Below are 13,740 nucleotides of genomic sequence, written 5' to 3' on the forward strand. Positions count from 1 at the left end.
AAGACTTCTTCTGAGGCTTTCTGTTAGGGGCAACTCATCCTATCTAGATTTCTCTTTCCAGGTTCATACTAGTCGACCTGTTTAGATAAGGTTGCATAACATTATTGACATGACTGACCATTGCATTTCACTTACATTTTATTAAAGTTTTATTCTTTGTATGGCCAAGAGTTAAAGGTAGATAGACTTCATGTCATCTAGTATGGTGTGCCTCAGTACCTCATTTCCCTTTCAAATAAACCTTAAATAAAGGCTTTTTAGAGGATAACAATCTTGTCTATGGGCCTCCTCTCTTGCTGTGGGGCTGTATTCTCTGTGGGAGATATGATGGCAGTGATTGAGCTCTTTTCACTGTAACAGCAAAATTTGCCTTCAGCATTACAGTCCTACAAGGACTACTGCTGTCAGTTTAGGATTTCAGGCAGGCATGTGTGTTCCAGAATAACCATGATTCTGGCAAATAGCCAGCCCTCTAAGGAAATGTAATCAGCATCTGGCACAGAAATACAAGGAAGCCCTTGCTGGTAGTGTTTCATTTCTACTTTGTTTAGATCTTCATTGTGGGCTCTTGTTTCTTGGATTTCTAGGAAGATTTTTTTAAAAATCAGATACAGTGTAAACAAACTAGTGTGATGAACCCCTCCTTTACCCCTATCATCCAGGTTTCTGGGGGTCTTTTTAACAGAGGTTTTCTAACAGTTGTTTAAAAAGTTTTCTCTCCATGCTGCTAATCCTACTGCCTTTTACAATCTTATAGATTGTTTGCAGTGTCCTTTATTCATAGTGCTTTCAGAAGAGCACTTGAAGCTCCAGTTGGTTGAGCAGGCTACGACTACGTGCTGAAGGGGTTGGCTGAAGGATGTAAGTCCTTCCGTCTGTGATAAAAAGCCCCTCATGTCTGAATATATGTGATGTGTACACCCACTTTCAGCCCTATAACTCTAAAGAGATATTGCTTTTTTTAATCTGTTAACTTATTTACCCAAGATCAGATTGAATATTTCCTATTAATGTTTCCAGTGTGAAGTTTGAAGGTATTAGGTTTGAAGAAGGACCTGTGTTTTTTAAAATTCATTGACCCTTGTGGTTTGTCAGAATTCAAGACTGTTTCTGCAGAAAGAACACTCCTCTTTCTAGTGTTTAGATCAAGCTCTGGTTCCATATCAATTTGTCATCACTGTCTCTTTTGGTTTCTTGTGAATTATTAATGATTTTGCTAAAAGACAGATTCTGAAATTGGCTGCTTTGATGGTGGTATATTGGAAGATCTAAAACCCAAATGGAGACTCGGTAGCTGAAGAGATAAATGAATAAGGAAGTGACTCTACAGTATAGTCTTAAATACATTTTTTTGGACTACAAGAATCTTGAGTAACTTGAAGGCCACCTCTGATGCTTGCTGATTTTGCAATCAGAGAAGGGTATGAGTTCTTTCATAGAGCTCCTTAGGGCTTTGAAGTATTTCAGCCTACCTGAATTGATTTAGGTAAAACCTTCCTAGAAGCAAAGGTGTAGACTAGATAACTTCAAGGAAAGTTCTGAATTCTGTGATTTATGGATTCTATATTTTAAGAAAAATGCAGAAAACTTCAAGTGGGCTCAGGAAGAGCCTTCAGGGGTGATCAAATAACTAAAAAATAGGACCAGTGAGGAAAGGTTAAAAAAATTGAAATTACTTTGCCTGAATAAAGGAAGTTTAAGAAATGACTGAATAGCTTTGTTATTTAAGATAGCTGTTATAGTATTCACAGGTTATTCGGAAGCTGTTTTGTCTTTGTTATTGAGGATATAAGAGAAATAGGCTAAAGTTTCAGTAAGTGGAGATTGCAGTTACATATAAAGACCTTCTAAACCATGAAACTTGTTAAACACCAGCATGAATTAATAAGGGAAGCTGTGAGACTGTCCTTCCTTTGAGCCTATATTAAAAGTAAGACAAGTAACCATTCAATGGGGAGAGGACAGTTTTTTTCAACAAATGGTGTTGGGAAAACTGGAGATCCACATGCAGTGAAGTGAGACCCTTTACATCATACACAAGAATTAACTCAAAATGGGTCAAAGGCCTAAACATAAGAGCCAAAACTATAAATCTCTTAGAAGAAAACTTAGGGGAAAAGCTTCATAATGTTAGATTTGGCAGTGATTTGTTGGATATAACACAAAAAAGCACAAGTAAGAAAAGATAGATAGGTTGGACTTTATCAAAAACTTTTGTGCATCAGAGGACTCTGAACAGAGTGAAAAGATAACCCATGGAATGGGAGAAAATATTTGAAAATCATATATCTGATAAGGAATTGATTCTCGAATTTACCATTTTAACCATTTTTAGTTGTACAGTTCAGTGGCATTAAGTACATTCACATTGGTGTGCACCCATCACTATCATCCATCTCTAGAACTTTTTTTTCACCTTCCTCAACTAAAATTCTGTACTCATTAAACACCAACAGCATTCCCCTCTCCCCCCAGCTCCTGGCAACCACCATTCAACTTTCTGTCTATGAATTTGACTATTCTAGGTACCTAAGATAAGTAGAAGCATGCAGCGTCTGTCCTTTTGGGTCTGGCTTATTTCACTTAACATACCATCGCCAAGGTTCATACATTTTGTAGCATGTGTCGAATGTCCTTCCTTTTTATGGCTAAATAATATGCCATCACACATATGGAACAAAATGTAACCACATTTTATTTATCCATCCATTTGTTGATAGATACTTGGGTCGCCTCCCCCTTTTGACTATTGCGAATTATATTGCAACAAACATGGGTCTACAAATATCATTTTGAGTCTGAGTTTTCAGTTCTTTTAGGTGTATATCCAGAAGTGGAATTGCTGGATCATGTGGTACTTCTATATTTAATTTTTTGAGAAAGTGCTGTACTGTTTTCCACAGTAGCTGCACCATTTTACATTCCCACCAGCAGTGCACAAGGGTTCCAATTTCTCCACATCCTTACCAACACTTGCTATTTTCTGTGTTTTTGATATTAGCCATCCTAATGGATACACAGATGTATCTTTCAGGGTAATGTTTGATTTTCTTGTTAACTAGTTGCCTGATATACTGTCAATTCAGAATGATTAGCCAGCCAATTCTTGAAGTTTGGTATATAGCAAAGTGTGGTAGTATGGCTGCTTTATCTTTGGGCTCTTTAGAAAACTCTATTTTTAAAAACTTGAACACTGTATTAATTAAAGTTACAAGTTACATATCTTAGTTGCATTTACAGTCTTTAATTCTCTAAAGTGTAAAAATAAATATACATAACACTGTTCCTACAGCTTTATTCATAATATTGAAAACTGAAAAGAGTTCAAATGTCCGAAAGTTAAGGTTTGTGTGTATGTACACACACACACACACACACACACACACACACACACACAATAATATATAGTTTTACTTACTGCTATGGAATGATGTCATCATCACATGTTGAATTTAAAGACATAGAACACCAAATATAGCATGCTCTCATTTATTTAAAATACGTTTTTGAGTCTATATTATATATAAATACATGTATAAATCAATATTTGGAAGAACATTCACCAAAATGTTAATTGTGCTTTTCTTTTAAATGATAGGATCTCAGGTTATTTTTACTTTCTTTCTAATTTTTGTGTATATGAAATTTTTTTCCTGAGCATATATCATTTTTCTATAAATAATAAAACCATTTACTACCCAAAATTCATAATAAAACAAGAAGGAAATACTTGCTGGTATTTAATTAAAAAATTTGGCACCTGGTTTCCTAGGAGAATATATTTCAGAAGAATACTTCATGGTGAGAGAGCTATCCTTGAGTGATGTCTCATACAGAGTATTTTTATTTAAATATCCATGGCAGGGATTGTATATAATTCGGCTTCATCTTCCCCTAGATGTGCTTTCAAAGAGAAATTGTGGTAAGAAAATGCTATTATATATGAATATCATCTCTAAAATATTAAGTGGTCTTAGCCCTGGTTTACTCTGAAAACCTAGGAGTGAAAAAACTGTCTAAATCTGATCACAATTTCTCTTCTTGGGTTTCAGGAACCAATAAAATCACGTGCTCCACAGCTTCATTTAGAGTACAGGTTTTATAAACAGCTCGGCAGTGCAGGTAAGTCAATGTTTCCTCCATTTATTCAGCATATAGCTTAGCTGGAAGCCCTAACATATGTAAATTTTCTTGTCTACCCTTTTTGCCAGACCATGTATCTCCCCTACTTGCTGGATAGGTAAATACACATAGTCAACTAAAAAGCTCCTTACTCTCTGGCATCTAGAAGGGCAGTTGAGTTGATTAGGGGTAGGGGTCTGTGCTACCATGCCTGCCCACAAACCAACCTGTGAACGCTTTCATCCACCTGAAATACACATGGTATGGTTTTTGCTTTTTGGTAGTTTATTCATTCTCTTTTCATTCCTTTGTGTATACTGAAAGAAAGGAGGAGGTGTTGGTAATTTTCAAGCTGTTTTTACCACATTGAGACTATATATCCATTTTAAAGACATACTGCTAAAATATATCTTCTGAAATACCTTAACACTGTCACTTTATCTATTGTTCTCATTAATTTGGAAGACCTATCTATATGATTGTAATAACCTATGACCTCTGAGGATTTTTAAAAAATTAAGTTTATAATTTTTAAAAACATTCCTGTTTTTTGCCAAAAAGGTCAAATTTCTGAAATATCTTACTGGCTTGCAGAAAAATATATTGACTGAACAAATGTTACCAACCCTAAGGAGGTTGAACCCATAGGATTCCTTTTGCAGAAGATGAAATCCTTCAGTGCTAGTTTAATTATTTGACATTAATAGACATTCCTCTGCTTTATGCTTCTTCAATGTGACAGTTTTTTGTGAATGTCTGAAACATAGTTTCTATTTCAAGTATCATTATTGAAGGTACTGTTGAAGGAATTTGAGTTTCACTTCCTAAAATATATACAATTATATAAGAGCCACTGGGTGTTATTCAAGTCATCTTATACCCTGACCATGGCAATAATCAGCCATAGTCATAACCTAGGGAGGCCAGGATGAGCATTTGTCTTTCATTGAACCTAACATGAGTTCTTGCAGACAGCTCAAATGCGTTCATCTCAGCTGTTATATGCTGCCCCTCCACTGCTCACCTGCAAGTCTTCTTTTAAGCTACATGTCTTCAATTCCTTCAGTTTTTTGCATTATGTGATTAACAGATACTTCACTGTCATTGCTCCACTAGGAAGCATGAATGTACACACGCACACACTCCTGGTTTTGTGATGTTCCTCTTAAATGAGCCTCATAAAACAGCGCCAGTAACTCTGGATTTGGAGACAGTGGGATTATTATCTTCCTTGATCTAGACACAATAGTTCTATTAATTTAGGTTAGCTATTTTAACAGCCATTTTACATAGTTGACTTTTATGCATTTATGGAATTCTACTCAGTTGAAACCTTTATGTCTTTTTTACATAAGCTGCCATCAACCAAGGCTTTCTGAATTTTTCTGGTTATATAATTGATTTTGATCACCTGAACCTCCTAAGTGTCATCTTATTTTATCCCATTATTACTAAGTATTGGGATGCTTTTCAATCCTAATTCTGTTACTGATGATTACATATTGACTGTTTTTTAATTATAACTGCATATCCCCCCTGCCCCTTCCCTAAGACTACTATAAGCTCCTTAAGAACAGGCTTGTGCCTTCTTCACCCTGGTGTCTCAAATGTATCTCAGGACCCTACATAGTTCTTTCACATAATAGGAAGCTGGGAAGAATTCTGGTGACAGAAGGAACTTAGGAAGATTTGATAAGCATGCATTTTAGATTTTTGCCAAGTTATTAAGAAAAATATTCCCTGGGGATGGCTAAAAAAGGGAAATTATTTATTTATTTATTTATTTACGATAGGTAAGAAGTGGATTTGTTTAGAGAGATGCACATTCCGTAGACAGAATGTGGTCCGTCTCAAAAGGCGAGAATGGCCCTGGGAGAAACACACTCCACAGAGTGTGGGCCATCTCAGAAGGCGAGAGGCCAGGAAATTTATTTTGAAAGTAGATCAGTTGACAAAGTAGACAAGATTTCACCATGTCTCCCTATAAATGTGAGCATGAACACTAGAGCTTGTTCCTAAGTTACAGGCACAAGCATTTCTCTTCCTATTTTTCTAGAGTGAAGTTCCCAGCTGCAAATGTTACTCATCAGTAGTTAATGTATGAGCAGCTAGAGCACACATGCCCTTCTCTTCAGAACCAAGGTGATGTTGTGGCACTGTAAATAAACAACCTTTCACGCTGAAAGCACAGAAACCAAAATTATGCAATCATTGTTTTTACTCACTGGTGCTTTGTCTGTCATTATTCAGCACAGGCCGAAGATTTGCAAGCTATTTGGGTATCATGACAAGGAATACTTAAAAAGAAAAAAAAGCCCATTGTGACTTAGGTTTGTTCAAGGAATTAATCAGTACTTACAAAATAAATGGATGAAATTTGGGGGGAGAAATGAGTGATTATGAATTTAAAGGACACTGGTATAGTTATTGTGACCAGAGCTTGAGACTTTAAATTCCTAAAATAAGAACTTCTGTGTTGGCTTGAGAATATGACCATTTTTTCCTTAAGTACATAAGTCTTACTCATTACCTTGCTTTTTGACCCCAACGTTGCCCTGACTGTATGATCTGGAAATTCATACCAGTTCTCTACTCATGTGTAGATAGAACAAAAATGGTAGTACTGGCTGATTGTGAACATGGTTTAAGGTAGAGCTCTTCCTGATTGTCCCTTCTTTTCCTTGTTTGATCTCTAACTTCTTCCCTTCTATACCGTCGTGTTCTCTAGTGAACAGTCACACTTCAAGCTTTCTTTGCTGATTGTAACTTTGCCATCAAGAATTTCAAGACCTGATTATTTACTATGAAGGTTATCTCTAAGATAATCAGGGAAGAAAGGGGAGGGCCTTGAGAGTCTTGAAATTGAGGATTTTGGTCCTCCTAAAAGCTACCATTTTTTTCCTTTTTCATTTATTGTAGAAACCAAATTATGAAATATTAAAGGATATTTTGAAAGGAGATGGTGGTCCATGTTCTTATCACCCTAACTCAGCCACATTTTATTTGAATATTTCTCTTTTTCATATGCAGACATATTTCATAGTTAATCTCAGTTCACATGCAATTGCATGTCTTCATTCAGTGAACATTGTAACATTTGTCTTGATGCTGCATTAGATACATGTTTCTAATCATTGTATAATATCCTGTCAACTTTGCAGACCATAATTTAGGCATGCATTTTGTGCTGTCAGACTTTTAGCTTGTTTTTATTTGAAGAAAGCATTTCTCCTATTGATTTCTGATACCTGAGTGTATAACTCAAAACTTTTCTTTCATATGTTCTGCCATTTACTCCCCATATGATACGATGGTGATTTTCAAATGTTTAAAGATCTATTAAATGATAGATTAAGTTTATTCCAAAGGATTCCAGAGCAAAAATTATAGAAAGAAATTTCAGTAAGATAAGTTTGACTTTGTATAACAATTAAAACAGTGTGAAAGTAATCTAAATGTCATCAATATGGATCTGGGTAAATAAATGGTGATATATTTATACCATGGAATTAACTATTAAAAAGAAAGTAGAGCCCTGTGTACTAACATGGAAAGATGCCCCAATATATTTTTTAAGTAAAAGGTTTTGCAAAACAGTATAGCATGATTATATTTCTGTAATACAAGAAAAACATATATAATACAGATATGTCCGCATGAGCACAGAAAATATCTGAATGGATATATTAAAAAGTTAATGATTATCTTTGAAGAGAATGATTAGAAATGGGAAGCAGTCTTTAGGTTTGCACTTTAATCCTTTCATGTTGGTTGTATTTTTTGCCCTGATCATGTATTATTATTGTATTGTTGTTGTTATTATAATAGCTAATTTTTTAAAAGACTGCAGCAGTGGATTTATGGTTTCTCTCTTACCTCTTCCATCACCAAGCAACCTGTTTCTGTCCCCATTTATCTGGAGCCATGTGTTAACAGTTTCAGGCATAAGGTCAACAAATGATGATAAAGTGGTGCAATACTGTGTTTCCTTTCTTTCCAAACACCTTCTTGTAGGAAGAAAAAAACCAAATTGTGAACTGGAATAAGCTGTCTTATGCAATAAGATTTCCTGTCTCTTAGCAGGAGAGCAGTTTTCAGGCAGAAGTTAAACAGTTATGCATTCTGGATGTTGTAAGGGAGATTTGTGCACTGGGTAGAAAGTTAGAATACGTGACTTTTTAAGACCTATTTGAACACTGAGATTGTATTAAAAACTTTAAAGACCATGTTACCATGCAAAAAACATCCTGGTGCAGATATTTATACTTGGGGCCTTACTCAGTCTCAGAAGACATAAACTTATTTTTCTAAGTTAATTACGTCATAAATATAACCCTGGCAAAGTGGGCACCCAGTAGTCAGTGACTCCAAATGGGAACATTATCTACTATTTTCACATACTTGGATGTGTGCAGGTGGGGTAGATTTTTATTTGCAAATTATGGTTCAGTTATTGAGCCTGATATTGCTGGAGAATTTCCAAATTTATTACAAAGAAAAACAGTATTTTTAAAATGTGAACTCTGCAACTATATGTAATGACTATGAAAAATTATTATATTATTCTTTTCCTCACTGTTGGAACATCAAAGTTTTAGGTTTTCTCCAGTGACTAAACCAAATACATTATTCAGTTTTGTCTTATTTTTGCTTCATTTTCTCTTATATCGTTGTTTTGATTTTTCACAGTACAAAGAGCTTTGGCACTGAGCGCAATTATACTTTTCTTTTCAGATGTAACTTTGTATAGGTTGTTCTGAGTACACAAGATTAGAAATAAGGGACTTAAAGATTGACTCTGGCTTCCCTGGGGCTGGCTTGCCCTCCTGGTAGCTTCAGTATTTGTTTGGTACAGTGGGCCAGCTTCACAAGAAAGAACAGTATTTAATCATGGTAATTAAAGACTGTAAGCCTTGCATTCAGCAGATGAAAGCACCCAGTGAGTTATAACCATCTTTCTTATTTTCTTATCATTTTCTTCAGTGATCAGTGTTGGGTTAATTGTATTATAGTCACCATGGGTAAGTCTCAAACTTATTTTCCTGTTATGGGCATGTTTTTAGGTTTCCCTATGCTCTGAGTGTCCTTTTACTTAGGAGAGTATATACATTGTCAGTTTTTAAATTTCCCAGCCAACAAATCTTTTATCCAGCACACCTCCCACTTTTGCTTATGTCCTAACACACAGGAACAGGACATGTGGATGACAGGTTTGGGGCAGAGATAGGCAAAACCAGTGGCCTCAACAGAGAGGAGGCCTAAACATAAGAGAGGGACAGTAGGAGCATGAAGGTTCATAGCTAGATAGGGACTGGTCACGTAATAGGGGTCAGTATATGTTTGGTAATTAAGTAAAAGATGAATAAACCAGAACCAAGCACGCAGCTGAAGTGGCAGGAGAGAGAGGGAGGAAGGGAGAGGGAATGAGTCAGCAAGAGCAGGAGCAAATCAAAGAAGATGGGGGGAGGGGTGAGTAGGCAAATGGCAAGAAAATAGGATTCTAGAGACAGAAGTGAGAGTGCAAGTGATAAAGTCTGGTGGAGGCCTCTGACTTAGCCAGAAGGAGCAATAAAGTTGCCTTCTGTTACTGTTCTCCGAGTTAGCTGTTTCTTAGGAACAGTGGTTTTGAACAATAGCTTTGACATTTTTAGTAAAAGTAGTAGGCTAGGTTATGGTAAATTCCCATCACTTCACTTGGCATTTGGAAAGGCCTAATTTATAATATAAACAGATAGTACAATGACCTCTTTGCTTCTGGAGCCTTCTTAATTGTATTGAGAGATCCTAAAGGTAGTAGAGGAACTCATCGTGCTCTGGTTAAACATTTAATTCCACTTCCACCCAGCAACCTGCCTGGGAAAAATTCTCAGGGGCTCTGGGAATAAATATCATATCATAGACAATCTAAGCCTGAGCTGCCATGTCCTGGCTTTCCAGCAGCTATTCTAATCTGCTAATGACTATTCTGCTTTGGCTTTCTTGTAAAGGAGATGGTAATCCTCAAATTAAAGACAGCAAAAGGGAATTCCCTGGGGATCCAGTGGTTAGGACTCCGCACTTCCACTACAGGAGGTACGGGTTCTATCCCTGGTCAGGGAACTCCCGCAAGCCTCGCGGCAAGGCCAATAAATAAATAAATAAAATCTTAAAAATTAAAAAGACAATAAGATACTTACTGAAATTTCACAGTGTAACAGAGCCCAGGCAAAATCTCATTGGAAAGAGAAAGCAAGTGAACTTAAGTGCCCACTAGGTACTTTATATGGTTATTTCATTTTTCCCATTTTGAGCACAGGGAAGTTTAGTAACTTACTTTACCCAGGGTCACACAATAGGAAAACCTGAGCTAGGAATGTGTTTGTCCCATGTTTTCGTACAGATTTCTGTCTTATGTGTATACCGAGCAGAGGCCAGATGCCTGGCACCTTCTACCCATTATCCCTTGCCTAATTGTAATAGAATAGTGGAAGATAGTTGTAAAAGTGTTAATTGATGCAAAGCCCCAGAACTTTCCCCCAGTGAAACAGTAGGATTTCCTGTTTCATATGGTGCCCCCAAATTTCATGCCTTTGTTACCTCTAAATCTTTTATGGCCTTGGGTGATCTAGGTTTTGAAACATTTCTTTCCAAAGTAAATTAATCATTTTGGTTGAATACTTGTGCCATGTGTGCAACTGAGGAGCTCAGAGCTACCCCACCCAAGCCATTTTCACCCACTGAAACCTTTATGCTGTGAATAAAGAAAGTATTCATATTCCGTAATAACCTATATGGGAAAAGAATCTGAAAAAGAAAGAATATATGTATATGTATAACTGAATCACTCTGCTGTATACCTGAAACTAACACAACATTGTAAATCAACTATACACCAATAAAATTTTTAAAAGAAGTATTCATACTCTGCAATTTTGAAGTTTCTGGGAAGGAATGGTTTTATATGTCATGAAAAAAGATAGGAGGTACAGGTTGGTACCAGAAAAAGAGCTTTGAATCTAGGCAACTGTTAAATTAACAGGAACATGGTTCTACTTCAACAGAGAAATAAAGCATAAATCTGAAGAAAATCATGAGAAAGTGTGATATTGGCAAAACTGTCCTATAGTGTTGTGGACTTCCTTAGGAGTACATTATAAATAGGCTGGGCAAACACAGGAAGCAGTACAGAGGAAAATAAAAAATAAGAACATGTGAAGAGATGCTGGAAAGATGGGGATTTTACTGAAAATAGAAGTGAATCATACAGCAAGAGTAGTTACGAACAACATGGGTCAGCTTAGATGTTCAATAGTTAGGAGTGCTTTAAGGAATTGAGAAGAAACGTTTTCGTCTCCAGTTGGGCAGAAAGTTTTCATAACAAGAGAAGAAAGGATGAAATAGTGAACTTGGTAAAAGAAAGTGAAATCTGGATTCTTTCTTGCCATATATAAGTTTTTCAGAAGTCTCTCTGCCAGAGATATTACAGAGAGAGGAGACATATACCACTAAATTCAGGGAAAACCAATCTTAATTAGTTTAAATGGGCAGTCTTGAAATTACATTTTGAGAGCTAGAGATTTAGACACTTGCCATCTCTAATTATAGGCAGTGTGCATAAGTGGAGACAGCCAAGAATGGGAGCAAGGAGAAAAGTTTAGCCCAAGTTTTCCCACTGTTTTTCTGTGACTTACTGTTAACCTTGTGCCCCTGCTATGCCTCAGTTTCCTTATTCATGTAACGGGAAACTTCCTCTTTCTTATTGAGTTTGCAGACCTTCTAGGGATGAATGAGGTAATGTCTGTAAAGGCCTTGAATCCTTAAGGAAAAAGTGCTATATAAACACAAGGCAGTATTGTTTTACATTGAAACCAAAGATCTAACTTTCCTGTAGAAATGGGACTATCCTATTTACATTTCTTATAGCTTTGAAAAATATCAGAATGAAGAGATAACAGTTTCATTTTTGAAGAATTTTTGATGGATTCTCAAACAATAGTGACTTAATATTTCCCAGTCCTTTCTCTGACTTAATAGAGCAGAATTCTGCTGTGGTGAACCCATCACATCTGTGATCTTGAGGGAGATGTTTGTTTCTTTCAGAGGAGCTGAATGTGGTCGTGTTGAAATACAGTTATGAGCCTGCTTGGTGAGAATGACGACTTTTTTTTTTTTTTTTTTTTTTTAATAAATTTTTTATAGCTACTTTATTTATTTATTTATTTATTTATTTTGGCTGTGTTGGGTCTTCGGTTCGTGCGAGGGCTTTCTCTAGTTGCGGCAAGTGGGGGCCACTCTTCATCGCGGTGCGGGGACCGCTCTTCATCGCGGTGCGCGGGCCCTTCACCATCGCGGCCCCTCCCGCTGCGGGGCACAGGCTCCAGACGCGCAGGCTCAGCAGTTGTGGCTCACGGGCCCAGCCGCTCCGTGGCATGTGGGATCTTCCCAGACCAGGGCTCGAACCCGTGTCCCCTGCATTGGCAGGCAGATTCTCAACCACTGCGCCACCAGGGAAGCCCTGAGAATGACCACTTTTGCTTCTACAACTCCACAGCCTTTCGTGCCAGTTTGGAGGGGACACTTGGCCACAGCCATCTTGTACTACCTGGAAAAGAACCCCAGAGAAAAAAAAATCCAATTGCCATACCTATTTTTGTTTTGTAAAATGGAATTGAAACCACTATGCAAGGACCAGGTCAAAGGATTCATTAATATTTGGTCCTTATCATAACTGGATTCATCTCTGAATTCTCAAAGGAAGTGATCTTACTAGTGATGAACTACTGAAACATCACAAGTAAGGTTTATTACAGTGGTCTGTGGGAATGTTAGTGAATGTCATTGCCCCCCAAAATGAAAGATACAAATGGTTGGGCTGCCTCCTGCCTCCAGTGTAGAAGGTGAGATTTCTTAGGAAGCCAGACAGTGTAAAGGAGCAGATAGTAAATATTTTAGGCTTGGTGGGCCACTTGTCTCTGTTGTAACTATTCAACTCGTGTTATCTATATTCAGCTCTTGTTGTCCTTGTAGCACAAACATGGCCATAAACAGTTTGTAAACAAATGAGCTATATTCCAATGAAGGTTTATTCATGGACACTGAAATTTGAATTTTATGTAATTTTCACTTATGAAGTATTCTTCTTTAAATTTTTTTCAAATATTTAAAAATGTAGAAACCATTCTTAGTTCTCTAATCATGCAAAAGTAGGTGGGCCAGATTTGACCTAAAGACTATATAGTTTGCTGATCTCTGCTCTAACATGGCAGTGACCAAAACTCCTTATTCTTTTTTATCACTTAGCTCAGTTTGCATAACATAAGAATTACCTCGAGACTTCCCTGGTGGTCCAGGGGTTAAGACTCCATGCTTCCAATGCAAGGGACATGGTTCAATCCCTGGTGGGGGAACTATCCCGCATGCCGAGTGGTGCAGCCAAAAAAAAAAAAAAGAATTACCGCAAGGAATACTTCCTTATTCCTTATATATATTCCACCCTTTTCTAAAAAATAAATTTATTTATTTATTTATGGCTGCATTGGGTCTTCGTTGCTGCGCACAGGCTTTCTCTAGCTGCAGCGAGGGGGGGGCTACTCTCGTTGCAGTGCAGGGCTTCTCTTGTCGTGGAGCACGGGCTCTAGG

General features: G+C 37.1%; 1 protein-coding gene across 7 annotated transcripts in view; it reads left to right on the forward strand.

Moving 5' to 3' along the window:
* The window catches only part of CSNK1G1 (casein kinase 1 gamma 1), a 166,733-nt gene that overhangs the window by 91,494 nt on the left and 61,499 nt on the right, over positions 1-13,740 (forward strand). For all 7 annotated transcript variants that reach the window (XM_057543042.1, XM_057543036.1, XM_057543038.1 and 4 more), the window contains one exon: positions 4,053-4,122. Coding sequence is in view for 4 of the 7 variants with exons in the window: in XM_057543036.1 (XP_057399019.1) it covers positions 4,053-4,122 (70 nt within the window). In the remaining 3 variants the exon portion in view is untranslated. The remainder of the gene's footprint in view (positions 1-4,052; positions 4,123-13,740) is intronic.

Source organism: Balaenoptera acutorostrata, chromosome 3 (genome assembly GCF_949987535.1).
Source record: "Balaenoptera acutorostrata chromosome 3, mBalAcu1.1, whole genome shotgun sequence".
In the NCBI taxonomy this organism is placed as follows: Eukaryota; Metazoa; Chordata; class Mammalia; order Artiodactyla; family Balaenopteridae; genus Balaenoptera; species Balaenoptera acutorostrata.